Consider the following 12598-nt stretch of genomic DNA (forward strand, 5'->3'; position numbering starts at 1 on the left):
CAGGAGGGAGGAGCCAGGTGGGGGTTGGGCTCTGGTCCCAGGGAACAAGGGACAGGACAAGAGGAAATGGCCTCAAGTTGTGCCAGGGAAATTCAGGTTGGACATCAGGAAGAATTTCTTCATGGAAAGGGCTGTCAGACATTGGAAAGGGCTGCCCAGGGAGGTGGTGGAGTCACTGTCCCTGGAGGTGTTCAGGGAACAACAGGACGTGGCACGCAGTGCTCTGGTCTGGGTGATAAGGTGGGGATTGGTCACAGGTTGGACTCGATGATCTTGGAGCTCTTTTCCAACCTCAGTGATTGTGTGTTTCTGTGCCAATTGTACAAAAAGGGACATTAAAATGGGTATGGAAACAGCGGGGCAGGACAGAGCACAAGGCTCAGATGTGGTGTTATTTACCACTGCATACCTGTGGTATGCAAATGAGCTGCTGCACAACTCCTCGAGGCAAGAGGCGATGCTAAACCGATGGATGGTTTAAGGTCTTTTGTCTACTTTTCAGAGACCTGGACATTTTGGAAGGGACAAGACCTTTGTGAGTGAAAAATGGATTATTTTAATTGCCTTGTGGGGTGCAGTGCTGTTGTTTATTTGCCTTGTGGGGGTGCGGTGCCATTAGGGCAGTGTAAGTGCTCTGTGGGCTGAGGAGCTCAATGCTACCACATGCTGTAAATAATGGATTAAATCCACTACTTGTAATTGCAGTTTGAAGAACCAGCCAGAGATACTTTGGATCCCAGGCCCGGCTGCTGGTATCTCTGGGATTTCTGTGTTTGATTTACATCCTGAGGGTGCTGCTGCTCCCGGTGTCACACGGGGCTGGTTGGTTGTGCCAGGCTGGGAGCTCCACAGCTCCTCACCAGTGCCAGGCACAGCTGGGTATCTCAGGCTGTGCCAGCACCATGCTCTGCTCCGCACTGAGGTGAGGGGTTCATGGTGGGAGTGGGGAAGCTGTGCTCGGAGCAGGGCTCAGGACGTGCTGAGGCCCTGGCTATGCACCAGGCACCAACTGCCCTCATGGTGTGACTCCTGCTTTGGGGAAAGCAGCAGCAGTAGGTGAAAAGTGAGCTTCACTGTATCCTTCACACAGGTTGTAGAGCAGGAAAGCTCATTGTGTGGCAGGTGCAGGAGATGGGGGGAGGAACAAGGGAGGAGAAGGCAGGCTGGAGTTGCCTTGAGGGGTTCATGTATTTGTACAGAAGGCTGTCCATGCACTCTTGGCTTCCTTTATAGTAGTGTTTAACACAAATAACTGTTTCTGGTTTGGTACATGGATTTAAAGAGCAGTTTAAAATACCGCTCTTGGAGCAGAAAGTTGGATCTCGGGGAAGCTTCCAACAAAAGCCAAATGCAGACAGAAGCCGAGGACATGGCAGCACTGGCAGCTGCCAGGGGCACAGCTCCAGTTCTGGGTGTAGGGGTGCAGCTCAGGGCCTGTGTGTGCAGCTTGGCACTGAGCCACCCCCTCCCTGTGCCACGGGATGTCCTGGGCTGGCCTGGCCCCAGCAGAGCCCTCGGGGTGTCAGGTGAGCATTCAGCTCGAGGCTGTCACTGGAGAGCAAAGCTTCTGAATCACAGCTTCATTTCAAGCTGGAGTGATAGAGGTAATTAGGGCTGTAGTTGTAGGTGTTTGCAGAGTAAGTTAAAAGAGCTCAGTGAATTTTGTCAACTGTCTTTTTATAGGGAAGTGTTTGTTGTACTTGTGCACGGGGAATTTCAAACAGCACAAATGAACAAGTAGAATAAAAGAACTGAATGTACTTTGAATTACAGACAGGTGTTGAGGCTTTCAGGTAACTGTGGAATGCAGGGCAGGTTGGGATTTCTAATCATGAGGCAATAATGAACATGTAATTACATCTTTTTACTTTTAATTGGCACTAGTTAGAAATTTAGTTAATGGGAAATTGAGGAAAATAGTGGATTGTAATGAAACCCACTGCTCAGCTGTGCTATCAAATTGGGCCCTTACTTATAATTTAATTTTTTTTTAACATTTCTTCCCTGGGAGGGTCACTGGGTAACTGTTCAGTGGGGTATTTGGGTCACAGGTGGGGATGTCTGAGCAGCAGCTATTTGGGAACAGCTCTTCCATTCTTTTTCTTCCTTGCATTAAGATATTTTGTCCTTTTCAGGAGAGGACTTTTCTTTCACCACACTTCTCTTCATGTCACCATTTTCAGATGCATTGGTGCTTGCATCTCAGAAGTGAAGTGCTGGCAGCTGTTCTGCTATAGATGGGGTTGGCAGGAGGCACATTCCCTGAGCTGGGAGCACTGGATTGTTAGAGAAGCTCCCAAGCCTGGCAGAGTTATCCTTACTGCCAGTGTACTGTCTGTTGATGCTCTAAGAAAGGAAAACTGCTTGGAAATTATATTGTTGTTGTTGTCATTGTGATCATTATTGTTATTATATGCCTTTAGAGACCACCATTTATGCCTCCTCCCATGGGTAGCATGCCACCACCTCCTGGTATGATGTTCCCTCCAGGAATGCCGCCGGTCTCCGCGCCGGGAACACCAGCGATGCCCCCAGCTGAGGAGATCTGGGTAGAAAACAAAACTCCCGACGGGAAGGTGAGATGGGTGCCGGGGTGGTCCCGCTGTGAGCCCCTGGCCACGCAGTTGGGCGCTGAAGCCACGCTCCTGGCTCCCCCCGTTCCTTGCTATAAAACTGGAGGAGCTGGGCCGCGTGTGGCCGAGCCGTGGTGACGGGGCCGCTCTCCCCTCAGGTGTATTTCTACAACGCGCGGACGCGCGAGTCGGCCTGGACGAAGCCGGACGGGGTGAAGGTGATCCAGCAGTCGGAGCTGACGCCGATGCTGGCGGCCCAAGCACAGGCCCAGGCCGTGGGGGCCTCCACCCCCACCACCAGCAGCCCTGCGTCCGCAGCTTCACCATCCACCTCCTCCAGCACACAGTCCTCCACCACCTCCACCACCACCACGGCCACCTCAGTGTCCCAGACCAACTCCAGTGAGTACCCGGGGGTGTCCCGGACCTCGCGATGGGGGAGCAGGTGGTGGGGGTGCTGCATGGGGAATGGCAGCAAAAACTTGGTGTCCAGGAAGGTTGTTTCAGCATGAAGTGGAGTGTGAATTTAATGTACAGTGTTTAATCCAGAAGGACCTTGCATGCAAACCTTTTTTCCCCCCCAGTCTCAAAGAGTTCTTCAGGTCTTTGTATATTTTTCTCCTGCTGTTATCACATCATCTCAGAGCTATTACGCATCTATTTCCTTTTGACTTTAGATAGAGCTGAACTGTTTTTAAAGGTGTTTCAAAAGAAAAGTTGGCCTGAGGTAGGAGTTTAGTTGTAGCAGTTTCCTGGTGGTTTTCTCCATGGCATGTGTTGCTGTAGGATGTTGGGTTTCTGAGAGCTGCTGGGCTGTGAGTATTGGTTGATTGCAGAATAGAGCTACTTTGGTGTGTTACTTTTATTAGTATTATTCTTCTGCCTAAGCCTCCTCAGTTCCTATTTTCTAGAGTTGCACAAAGAGGAAAAAGAAAGTCCTTAGAGCCATTATTGTTCACTCATGATGTTTTAATAGTCTGGGGATTAGTGCTGCTTCTATGGGCTGAACCTTTGCTTGTAAGGGTTTCCCAACTGAGGGAAGGGGGCTGAATTTACACAGCAAGCACATAATGCATGACTGTGCACCAGCAGTGTGGTTGGCACTGCACTTTGTCCCGTGTGTGCTACCCAGGAGCCTCAGGTGCATCTTGACAGAGAGGTGTGTTATGTACTATGGGTCTGTTTGCATGTGAGTCTGTCAGCAGCAAACTGAGTGAGGTCACTCCTCATGTCCAGAGCGAGGTGTGCTGGGGAGGGAGCAGATCACAGAGCATCCTGTCTGCATGACAGACAGACAGCACTGGTGATGAGCAGGTATCCAGCACTGGGACAGCCTTGGGTGTTGTAGCTGCTCTGGCTCTGATCTGTTCACTGAGCCAGGCCAGAGAGTGTGCAGGAGATGAACTGTTCTAACTCCAGCTGGGGGTAGAGTTGCAGCCTCTGGAATTGGTCTTTTTCCTGTAACAGGGGAGACAAATGAAGCTTAACTCGCCATTTAGCCCAAACTTCAGAATCTGTGTATGAAAAGGAGTCAAATTTGTGTGACCCTCAGATTCTGTTTTCGTTGAGGCTGTGGGAGGACACATCATTAGAGCAACAAAGACTTGTGTTGCTCAAAGCATCTTAGGGCTTTTGTGTGTTTTGAAAGGTAACTAAGTACTGTGTTCAGCAGCTTTGTTGAGCTATGATCTGCTCTAACCTAAGGGTTGTGCCGAGTAACCTGTAGGAGATGAATCTTAGCTCCTGATGCAATGCCAGGCTTGGGAGAGCTGATCCTGCTTTGGTGACAGCACTTTACACACCTTCTCTGAACTTAAATTTCCTAATATCGAACGCTGAGAATCTCTTTCACTTCTGCCTGTTCTATCTGCTAAACTTTGTCTTTGCTTTCAAGAACTGTTACTGTTGGTGTCTGTGCCTAGGTGATGAAATTCTATAATTGAAAATAATTTTATAACTCTCAGAATGTAAAAAATACTGGGACTTCTGGCTGAGCTTCATTCTTGCCTGGTACTGATTTGACTTAAGTTTTACAAATCAAATACTGACTGTCTGCTCTGTTTCCCTAAATGTTAGGCACTGCTAAGAACTTTCACCCTTTCTGAAGTGCTTAACAAAAGATCAGAAATCTTTGTTTAAATATGCTAATACTGTTATGTTATTTGGAATGTTTCTGGTAGTGTTAAAAAAATGCATGGTGTGCCCATTGGAATATGGCCATAAATTGGTGTGGTTTCTTTTTTTTTTTTTTCTTTTCCCTCCTTCCCTGCACCAAATCTTGCAGAGTGAATTTGAAGTTTAAGCAGACTTGTCTGTAATTCCTGTTGGCCCGTGCTGTGAGGTTGTTTGCTCCCAGTTAAGGGCTGGTTTCAGTCATGCTGCAGGGATGATGGAACTAAATGCCAGTCGTGTGTTTTCCCACTGGGAGGCACTGAAGACCAAGAAAGTTCTTGCAGCTGCTGAACAAAAGTACTTTCCTTTTCCTTACTTATTTACACATTTTTATTGATATTTCCCTGTTCTGGGAATGCAGCCCGGCATAGTTTTAGGCAGACTGCTGTCATGCAGATGCTGCTGTTAAAAGCAGAAACTGTGTTCACGTAACACAAGGACAGTCTGTTGCTATGGGAAACTCTCTGTAACCTTCCCTTTCTGTTTCTCTGAACAGGGATACAGAGTAGAACCTCATTTCAGGCTGTATTTGTCCTTTGCTACTGCTGTAGAAACTTGTTAGGTGCAAAGAATGGGACAAAGTGAAATTGGAAATTGACTTTCTATGTGAATATTTAATGTTCCAGAGAAGGCAAAGTATTTTTTGTCCAGGAGTGTCTTCCTGCTGGTTATATCCGAGCATATCTCTTATGTACCGGGAAACAGAGCGCCAGTATGTTTGCAGCAATATATTGCAGTGTCTAAGATACAAGGTGTTCTTTTGTGTTTTTTTATCAGCACCTACCACACAAGACCAGACCCCGAGTTCGGGTGTTTCAGTTGCCACACCATCAGTCAGTGTTTCAACCTCTGCTCCTTCTGCTACACCTGTGCAGACTGTACCCCAGCCAGTCCCACAGACATTGCCTCCTGCAGTTCCTCATGCAGTACCTCAACCAACTGCAGCAATTCCTGCTTTTCCACCAGTAATGGTACCTCCATTTCGTGTCCCCCTTCCTGGCATGCCTATTCCACTTCCAGGTAAATTGGCAAACTGTAATTGTCTTGTCTGCTACATGTCCATGTTGTCAGTTGTTTGCACTCATGTGTCCACTGTGTACAGAACTTGCCTGGATCCTCTCCTCAGAGTATTTCTGAAAGAATTCAGGGTTAGCAGACAGACTTTTTAATTAACAAAGAACATAAAATTTTTTGACTTCTAGTTCTTTGCTATACTTAGCAAAAAACAGCTGCATTTAAACATATAATGTTTAAATGAGAATATTGAGCGCTATATTTTACTAATTGCGATATTGCTATGATTTTTTTCACTTGCTTGATTTAGACCTTAAGTCATAAATATTTACTAGGACATGGATGAGCAGGAACAATTACCATGGAAATCATGACCCAGTGATGTCAGGTGTTCCCAGTTCTCTCAGGCTGCAGCCATCAGGTACAATGCTGAGTGTTGAGGTGTGACCTGAGGACCATGATAAGGCATTCAGGGTGCCAGGATGTTATTCACAGGCTTTAGGTTTAAAGACCACTGAGAATGAATCTTAGGTGGCAGCACAGTGCTTCTGGGTAAATCAGTTTCCTAAGTTTTTATGAAATATTTAGATACCTAAGGAAGGAATTTTAGGCTGGGAAATTGTTGGGCTCACTTGCTCTCTGTAGTTGCTGCAGGAGGTCACTAATGCCACTTAGTGCTTACTCACCACGTTTCATTTGCATGGATACAGTTGAGTTCCTGTTCTAGTACAAAATTGATGTGTTTCAGTGCACAGTAGCACTAAACATACACCACGAGCTGTCGATTTCGTGTTGCAAAGGAAGGTTGGAGACTGCAGTTGTATTGGATCCAAGTTAGTTTCTGATTAAGAATGACAAAGAATCATCACTGCGTTTCTAACTCTTGTACAAGCTGAGGGAGGTGACCTCCCTGCTGTCCTCCTAGCACAGCCACCCAGTGCAGCTGGAGGGAGGCCTTTACCTTCCATTGAATTGGGTGGATGTAAAGTAACCCTTCAGAACACTCCTTTGCTAAGGGAAGTAAGCCTGAAAACAGTTAAAATGCTGACTAGAAGAGAGCACCAGCTTTTAGCTGCCTCTGCTTTTAGAACAGTCTTTTAAAATAACTGAGCAAAGCTACCTTAATCTGTATTGGCCTGAAAAGGAAATTGCAGTGTAGGACTCATTTTAAGACTGGAAACAAATGGAACATGATATTCAAGGCTGAACAAGAAATGGATAAAGAATAGAGGGAGAAGTCCTACATATTTGTGAGGTTTGGAGGAACAGTAAAGTGGGTTAAGCCTTAAAGGTGGTCGGCTGAACGTGCTGAACTGTGAATTCTGATTCCTTGCTGGCAAGGTCAGCATGGAGTGAGGGCTCCTTACACAGCTGTGAGGGATATAATCTATGCAAGTGTGACCTGTCGGGTAAAGTGGGGATGGTCAGAGCAGTGGAGAAGAGTGCCAGTGGAGGTGGAGACACTGGGTATGTGCCTGGGTTGGGCTTTTTTGTAAGCTGTCAGTCAAAAAGTTTTGGGAGTAGTGCAGTACAGGAGCAAAGGCAGAGCAGGAACATCGATCTCCTCCTGAAACTCATTTTTGAAAATTACTTTGTTTAGAACTTCCCTGGTAACAAGTGTGGGCTCTGACCAATTCTCCCAGTGAGCTGGGCTCAGGTGGAACCCACAGCATGTAGGAAGAACACCTGACAACAAAGTGCTGCTTCCACTAGTGGGTCTGATTTGTCAGTTCACCTGATTACAGAGTGAAGTCTGTCCACTTTCAGCTAATTCTGACTTGAGTTGGTTGTGAGGGTTTATAAACACTGTAAAAGAGAAGGAAACCTTTAAAAGCTTTTACATTAACAAGAAACAGAAGAGAAATCAAAATTACTTTGTGGTGGTATTGAGTGAAGTCAGAAGGGCTTCTGAAGGTTAGACTGTAGATGTTTGGAATGTTCAGCACTAGGTGTGGTGTCAGCCAGAGGATTTGAAGTTAGAGGGGCAGAGGTGAACAGTGCCACTGTCTAGTCCTTTCAAAGTTAATCTCTGTTACACTGCAGTAAGATGGAGCAAGATCTTAAAAAGTAAGTCTGCTTTCTCTCAATTCCTATGTTCTAAGTCAGTTTTATGTTTGGGAATGACCTCGGCAGAGGAAACAGCTTGGGTGTTTGCTCAGTCTTACCTGTGCTGCAGCATCCCTAACTCCAGCACCCTGCAGATAGTGGTGTTTATACTGACCCACGTTGGAGACATGCTGTAACTTCCTTAACAAAACGAATTTGCAGATCCACTGTCAAGTACACAACATGACCACCCCCCTGATTTAGATGAACACTTCAGTCAGTGCTGTTTGAGTCAATGTTTTTATGTCTCAATTTATAAGTTTTTAATAAAACTAGTTTGGGATTCTCTCATTGAAATTATTACTACAGAACATTACAATTCTAATCCTGTCTTTTTAAATAAATTGACAGTATTTGTGTATGCTTTCCACACTATATCTGTAATGAACAAACCCAGAAATTACTTTGGTTATAAACACAGGGGTTTAATTTCACTTTCCACTGGAGCATTTCCACCTCAATGATGAATTGAAACCCTTGAAGAGAAAGTTTCTGGAGTATTTCAGTTTCTGAGCATCCAGACTGAACCAGACAGAGAGAATTTCTATAGTTGCCTTCCGCACCTAAAATGGAGGTTTTGGAAATGCATTCCCCTTATCCCTGTCTAATTTCCCGCTGAATTTTGGTCTGATCAAAGAGGACAAGCTGCTTTTTCTCCTTGTGCCTTTCTGTGTCACTTCTTACTGAGCTGGAGAGCAGACCAGTGCATGGTGCCACCTTTCTGAGGGCGAGTTATGGCTTTTAAAATATTTTGCAGCTTGTGCCATTCTTGATAATCAAAAATAAAGAAAATTTGGGCTGCCCCTGTGCTAGTGCAGCTTTGTGTACCTCTGTCTGCAGCTTCATTGCTTTTTACCCCCTTTCTTCCACCTGCAGCCTTTCTGTAATGACCCTTGTACCCTCAGCTTTCCCTCTGGGTTGCACTTGGCTGTCACCCCGTCTCGCTGCTCTGAGTAGTTCAGATCTGTCCTTCCAGCCTTACCCTGCTCTCTAAGTGCAGCAGCAGACTGAGGACAGCAAAGCCTGTGAGTTTCACTGTGCTGCTGCTCCCCATGGGTCTGTCCCAGCAGAGGCTGCCTGTGGAAGCAGCCCCAGTAATGGGATATTTTCCCGTGGTGCTGCCCTACAAGGAGAGCTGCATTCCCCCTCGGATGAACTTAAACCCCTGAATCTTCGCTGAAATACCTTTTTTCTTTTTAATGACATCCCAATAACTTGCTAAACAGCTGGTTTAACGTAGACAGAGACCGTTGCTGCAGCTTAAAATTAGGTTTTTATTTGATCCGGCGTAAAATGTTGGAGCAAAAGTAATTCACATTTTCTTGCTGGGAGGCTCCCTCTCTGCCAGCTGCAAATGGCATTCTAAATTGTGGCAGGAAGTCCGTAGCACCCCGTGGTAGCTGACATCCCATGGCAGCTTTCCAACATGCTTCCTATCCGTTTTGCAGGTGTAGCAATGATGCAAATAGTCAGCTGCCCGTATGTAAAGACAGTCGCTACCACCAAGACCGGTAATTTCCAAACCCATCCTAGTTCGTTTTGTCTGTAAGTTGGCATGGTAGTGAATGTGGTTGTTTCTTTTATTTCTTTATTTGCTTCCCCACTTGAATGACTATATATTACTTTATTTTCAAAACCAGTATAAATGCAAATATCATATTTGGCCAGGAAATAACTTCCCAAATAACTGTTAGTGTCAGCTTATTCTGTACCCAGACTCCCATACAGTTTTCTGTAACCATTGAGTTCTGTAATGACTGTGACTCTCATGCCCATACTTAGTTCCTAGTTTCTTGTGTGGATTTTTGTTTTCCTGCTCCACATGTGCAGTGGCTGGCTGTGCTCGCATGTTGTGTGCGTGTCTGTGCGTCTGAGTGTGAACTTCCATATTTCAATTGTGGATTTAAGAACAGTCACTCACTGAGAACACGTTATTGCAATGTGTAATGTGTGCTTTTCCATTATTTAAAACAAGACTTTTTCAATGTCAAAGGCTCAAATTTATGATATTGTAGTTCCAGTCCTATCCAATTGGTTCTTCTAGAACTTGTCGTTCCAAATCTGTTCATTATACCCAGTTTGTTGGGATGAGTGGAGAGATAATAGGATAGTGCAGCATTCTGGCTTTCTTATCTTTGGATATTTGCTTGCCATTTTACTTTAGGATTTCAATAAAGTGGGTTTTTTTCAATCAGTTTGCAGTACTAAACAAACCCAACAATCTGATACTATTTCATTCTCATCAGGTTTTATTGAAGGCTCTGAATTAATGTCAGTATTTAAGATTTATCAGAGTTTTACTCTTTATTCTATAGCTCAAATTCAAGCCACTGTTGCCTTTTTTTAAGAGCAATAGGACTATCTCTTACAGTGATAGCATAATTAAGAAGTGGAGTAGATTTAAAAAATAATTATTTGCTACAGAGATCTCGTAAAGGCTTTTTTAATAAATAGAGCACTTAATTTTGAAATATAAAAGCAAATGTCTGAAAGCTAACAAGCTTTGTGCTCTGCAGAATTACACATTAATTAAAATTAAGAACCATCTAATTTGCCTGGGAATGGGCATTACTGATTGCAAAACACAGGAAGGAAATTTGGTGACAATGCCTTGCTTTTCCAATTTAACTTTGAAAACCAATCTCTGTCTATTTCTATGGGTTAAGGTGGTAAGTTAGGTCCTGCTTTGTCACTTACTGGTTTCTTTTTCCTTTTCTCCCTCTTTCCCTTTGCCCAGGAGTCCTGCCTGGCATGGCCCCCCCCATCGTGCCCATGATCCACCCGCAGGTGGCCATCGCCGCCTCCCCCGCCACGCTGGCGGGAGCCACCGCGGTGTCCGAGTGGACGGAGTACAAAACAGCAGATGGAAAGACTTACTACTACAACAACAGGACTTTGGAGTCCACATGGGAAAAACCCCAAGAACTGAAAGAAAAAGGTACTTTTGGTTTGGTTGTTTTTTTTTTTTTTTACTACGGCAGCGTACTGGGAACATCACTCGGACCTTTAGTGATTGTGTTTGAAAACGCGAGCGGGAATGTTTCTGATCCCTGATCTCCCTTAAGAATGTTTTTAAGTTCTGATTGTAAGTATCCACGTGAGTTGGTCTTGAGTCTGAATGTTGCAGTTTGTTTCCCACTGTACTGTCAGAGTGTTTGGTTCTAGAGTTGCCCTCAAATCCTGTGCCTTGGGTAAATGCGTGTTCCTGTGCCAGTAGAAAGTGAGTGCTTCATGTACACGTGTGTTTGAGAAGGTTCCAGTTGCAGATAGAAAGGGAGGAGAAAAGTCAGTTATTCCAAGGGCTGTAAACCAGGAAAAAATGAAGATCGTTGGGCTGAATTTCAGATCTTCAAGAACATATAAACAGATTTGGAATATGAAGTAAAATAATATCATCTCCCCCTGTCCACATCCCTACATTGTGTTCCACTCATCTTCTGTGACATGTGTTCACTTAAACGCACTTTAGATCTATGGGGGGTGTCATATGGGGGGGAAATTTTTCTTGTATCATAAATAAGAAGGAAGGGACAAAAATCCTGTGGCTTTTATTCAGTTTATAAAGTCTTTTAAGAACACAGATCCGAATAGTTCTGTCTTTTATTTTCTCCTGAATTTTTAGTTGCAAGAAATCTTTGCTTAGGCAAATGCAGGACACTTACACTGTTAGTTCAATTAATGCCCATCTTCTTAATAATTCAGAATAAATAATAGGTCTTTTTACTGTGATGAAAACATCTAAGAGAGCAATTTTGCTGAGAAAAGATTATGCATTTTATGCTTTTTTGAACTGAGTGCAGAGCAGTCCCTGGGCGATTCTGCATTAATTGTCTCAGATCTTTCTTTTTTTTTTGTCCACAACATTTAACATCTGAAAGTGGTCTTCAGTGTTGCACTGTTAGTTGATATTTTTATTAGTGTTTCAGCATTCCTGTTGGGGTACCCCTTAGTCAGCTTTTTAGTATTTTAGCTGTCTCAGAATATTTCATTTTCCAGTGCCAAGTAGATCTTGGCACAGGAGATAACCATGACTTTATAAGCGGACACTGCAAAGCCTCAGAGGGACAGAGGGTGGTGAAAATACATTCAAAAGAAGTATTGGGTTGGTGTTGTGCTTGGAAAATTATACCAATAAAATTAAATTTGTTGTGGTTCTATAATGATTCCTTAATACTCAGGAAGAGTCTATCTTTATTTAGAAAAAATGGAAGAGAAGGTCAAAGAGCCAATTAAAGAACCCTCGGAGGAGCCTTTACCGATGGAGACAGAAGAAGAAGAGCCAAAAGAAGAACCTATAAAGGAACTGATAAAAGAGGTAAAATACCTTGAACCCAGTAGTCAGTCTGGTCAGTGATTCCCACATCCCACAGCTGTGGCTGCATCTCGGCCTAGGCAGGTTGGCAGGAGCCATGGTTAGTAATTTGAGTTCTTAAATTCTGTAGGGGATTTTGAAAGCCTTCCTTTTTGGATTCAGACCTTTCCTTTTCCTGTTATTTTTTTTACGTAAGATAAAAAGGTCATTTAAAAGAAAGGTACAGAGTATGTGAGTTAAGAAATTAGTAAGAACATGGGGCAAAAGTTAGCTCATTACATAGACGTGGTGTTCTCTCACTGATTTTAAGAGAAAATGAAACTTGTCCTGAATGTTTGAAATATTTAATAGCTTTTTCTCTGTTTCTTTACTTCATTATTTTGACCAGTTTGACACAAAGCTCACATGTTTTCCATGTGCT

The 12598-nt window shown here is 44.1% G+C and overlaps 1 protein-coding gene across 7 annotated transcripts in view; it reads left to right on the plus strand.

The window, feature by feature from the left end:
- Nucleotides 1-12598, plus strand: part of TCERG1 (transcription elongation regulator 1) — a 30677-nt gene that overhangs the window by 1329 nt on the left and 16750 nt on the right. For 2 of the 7 annotated variants that reach the window (XM_027718533.2, XM_027718534.2), the window contains exons 3-9: nt 503-535; nt 2424-2576; nt 2732-2975; nt 5523-5765; nt 9314-9376; nt 10603-10803; nt 12065-12180. In XM_027718533.2, coding sequence (XP_027574334.2) covers nt 503-535; nt 2424-2576; nt 2732-2975; nt 5523-5765; nt 9314-9376; nt 10603-10803; nt 12065-12180 — 1053 coding nt within the window. The remainder of the gene's footprint in view (nt 1-502; nt 536-2423; nt 2577-2731; nt 2976-5522; nt 5766-9313; nt 9377-10602; nt 10804-12064; nt 12181-12598) is intronic. The other 5 variants (XM_027718535.2, XM_027718536.2, XM_027718537.2 and 2 more) reach the window with 4 other exon arrangements.

This window comes from Pipra filicauda, unplaced genomic scaffold, assembly GCF_003945595.2.
Source record: "Pipra filicauda isolate LSUMZ 115617 unplaced genomic scaffold, ASM394559v2 scaffold3_size10097308_pilon, whole genome shotgun sequence".
NCBI lineage: Eukaryota > Metazoa > Chordata > Aves > Passeriformes > Pipridae > Pipra > Pipra filicauda.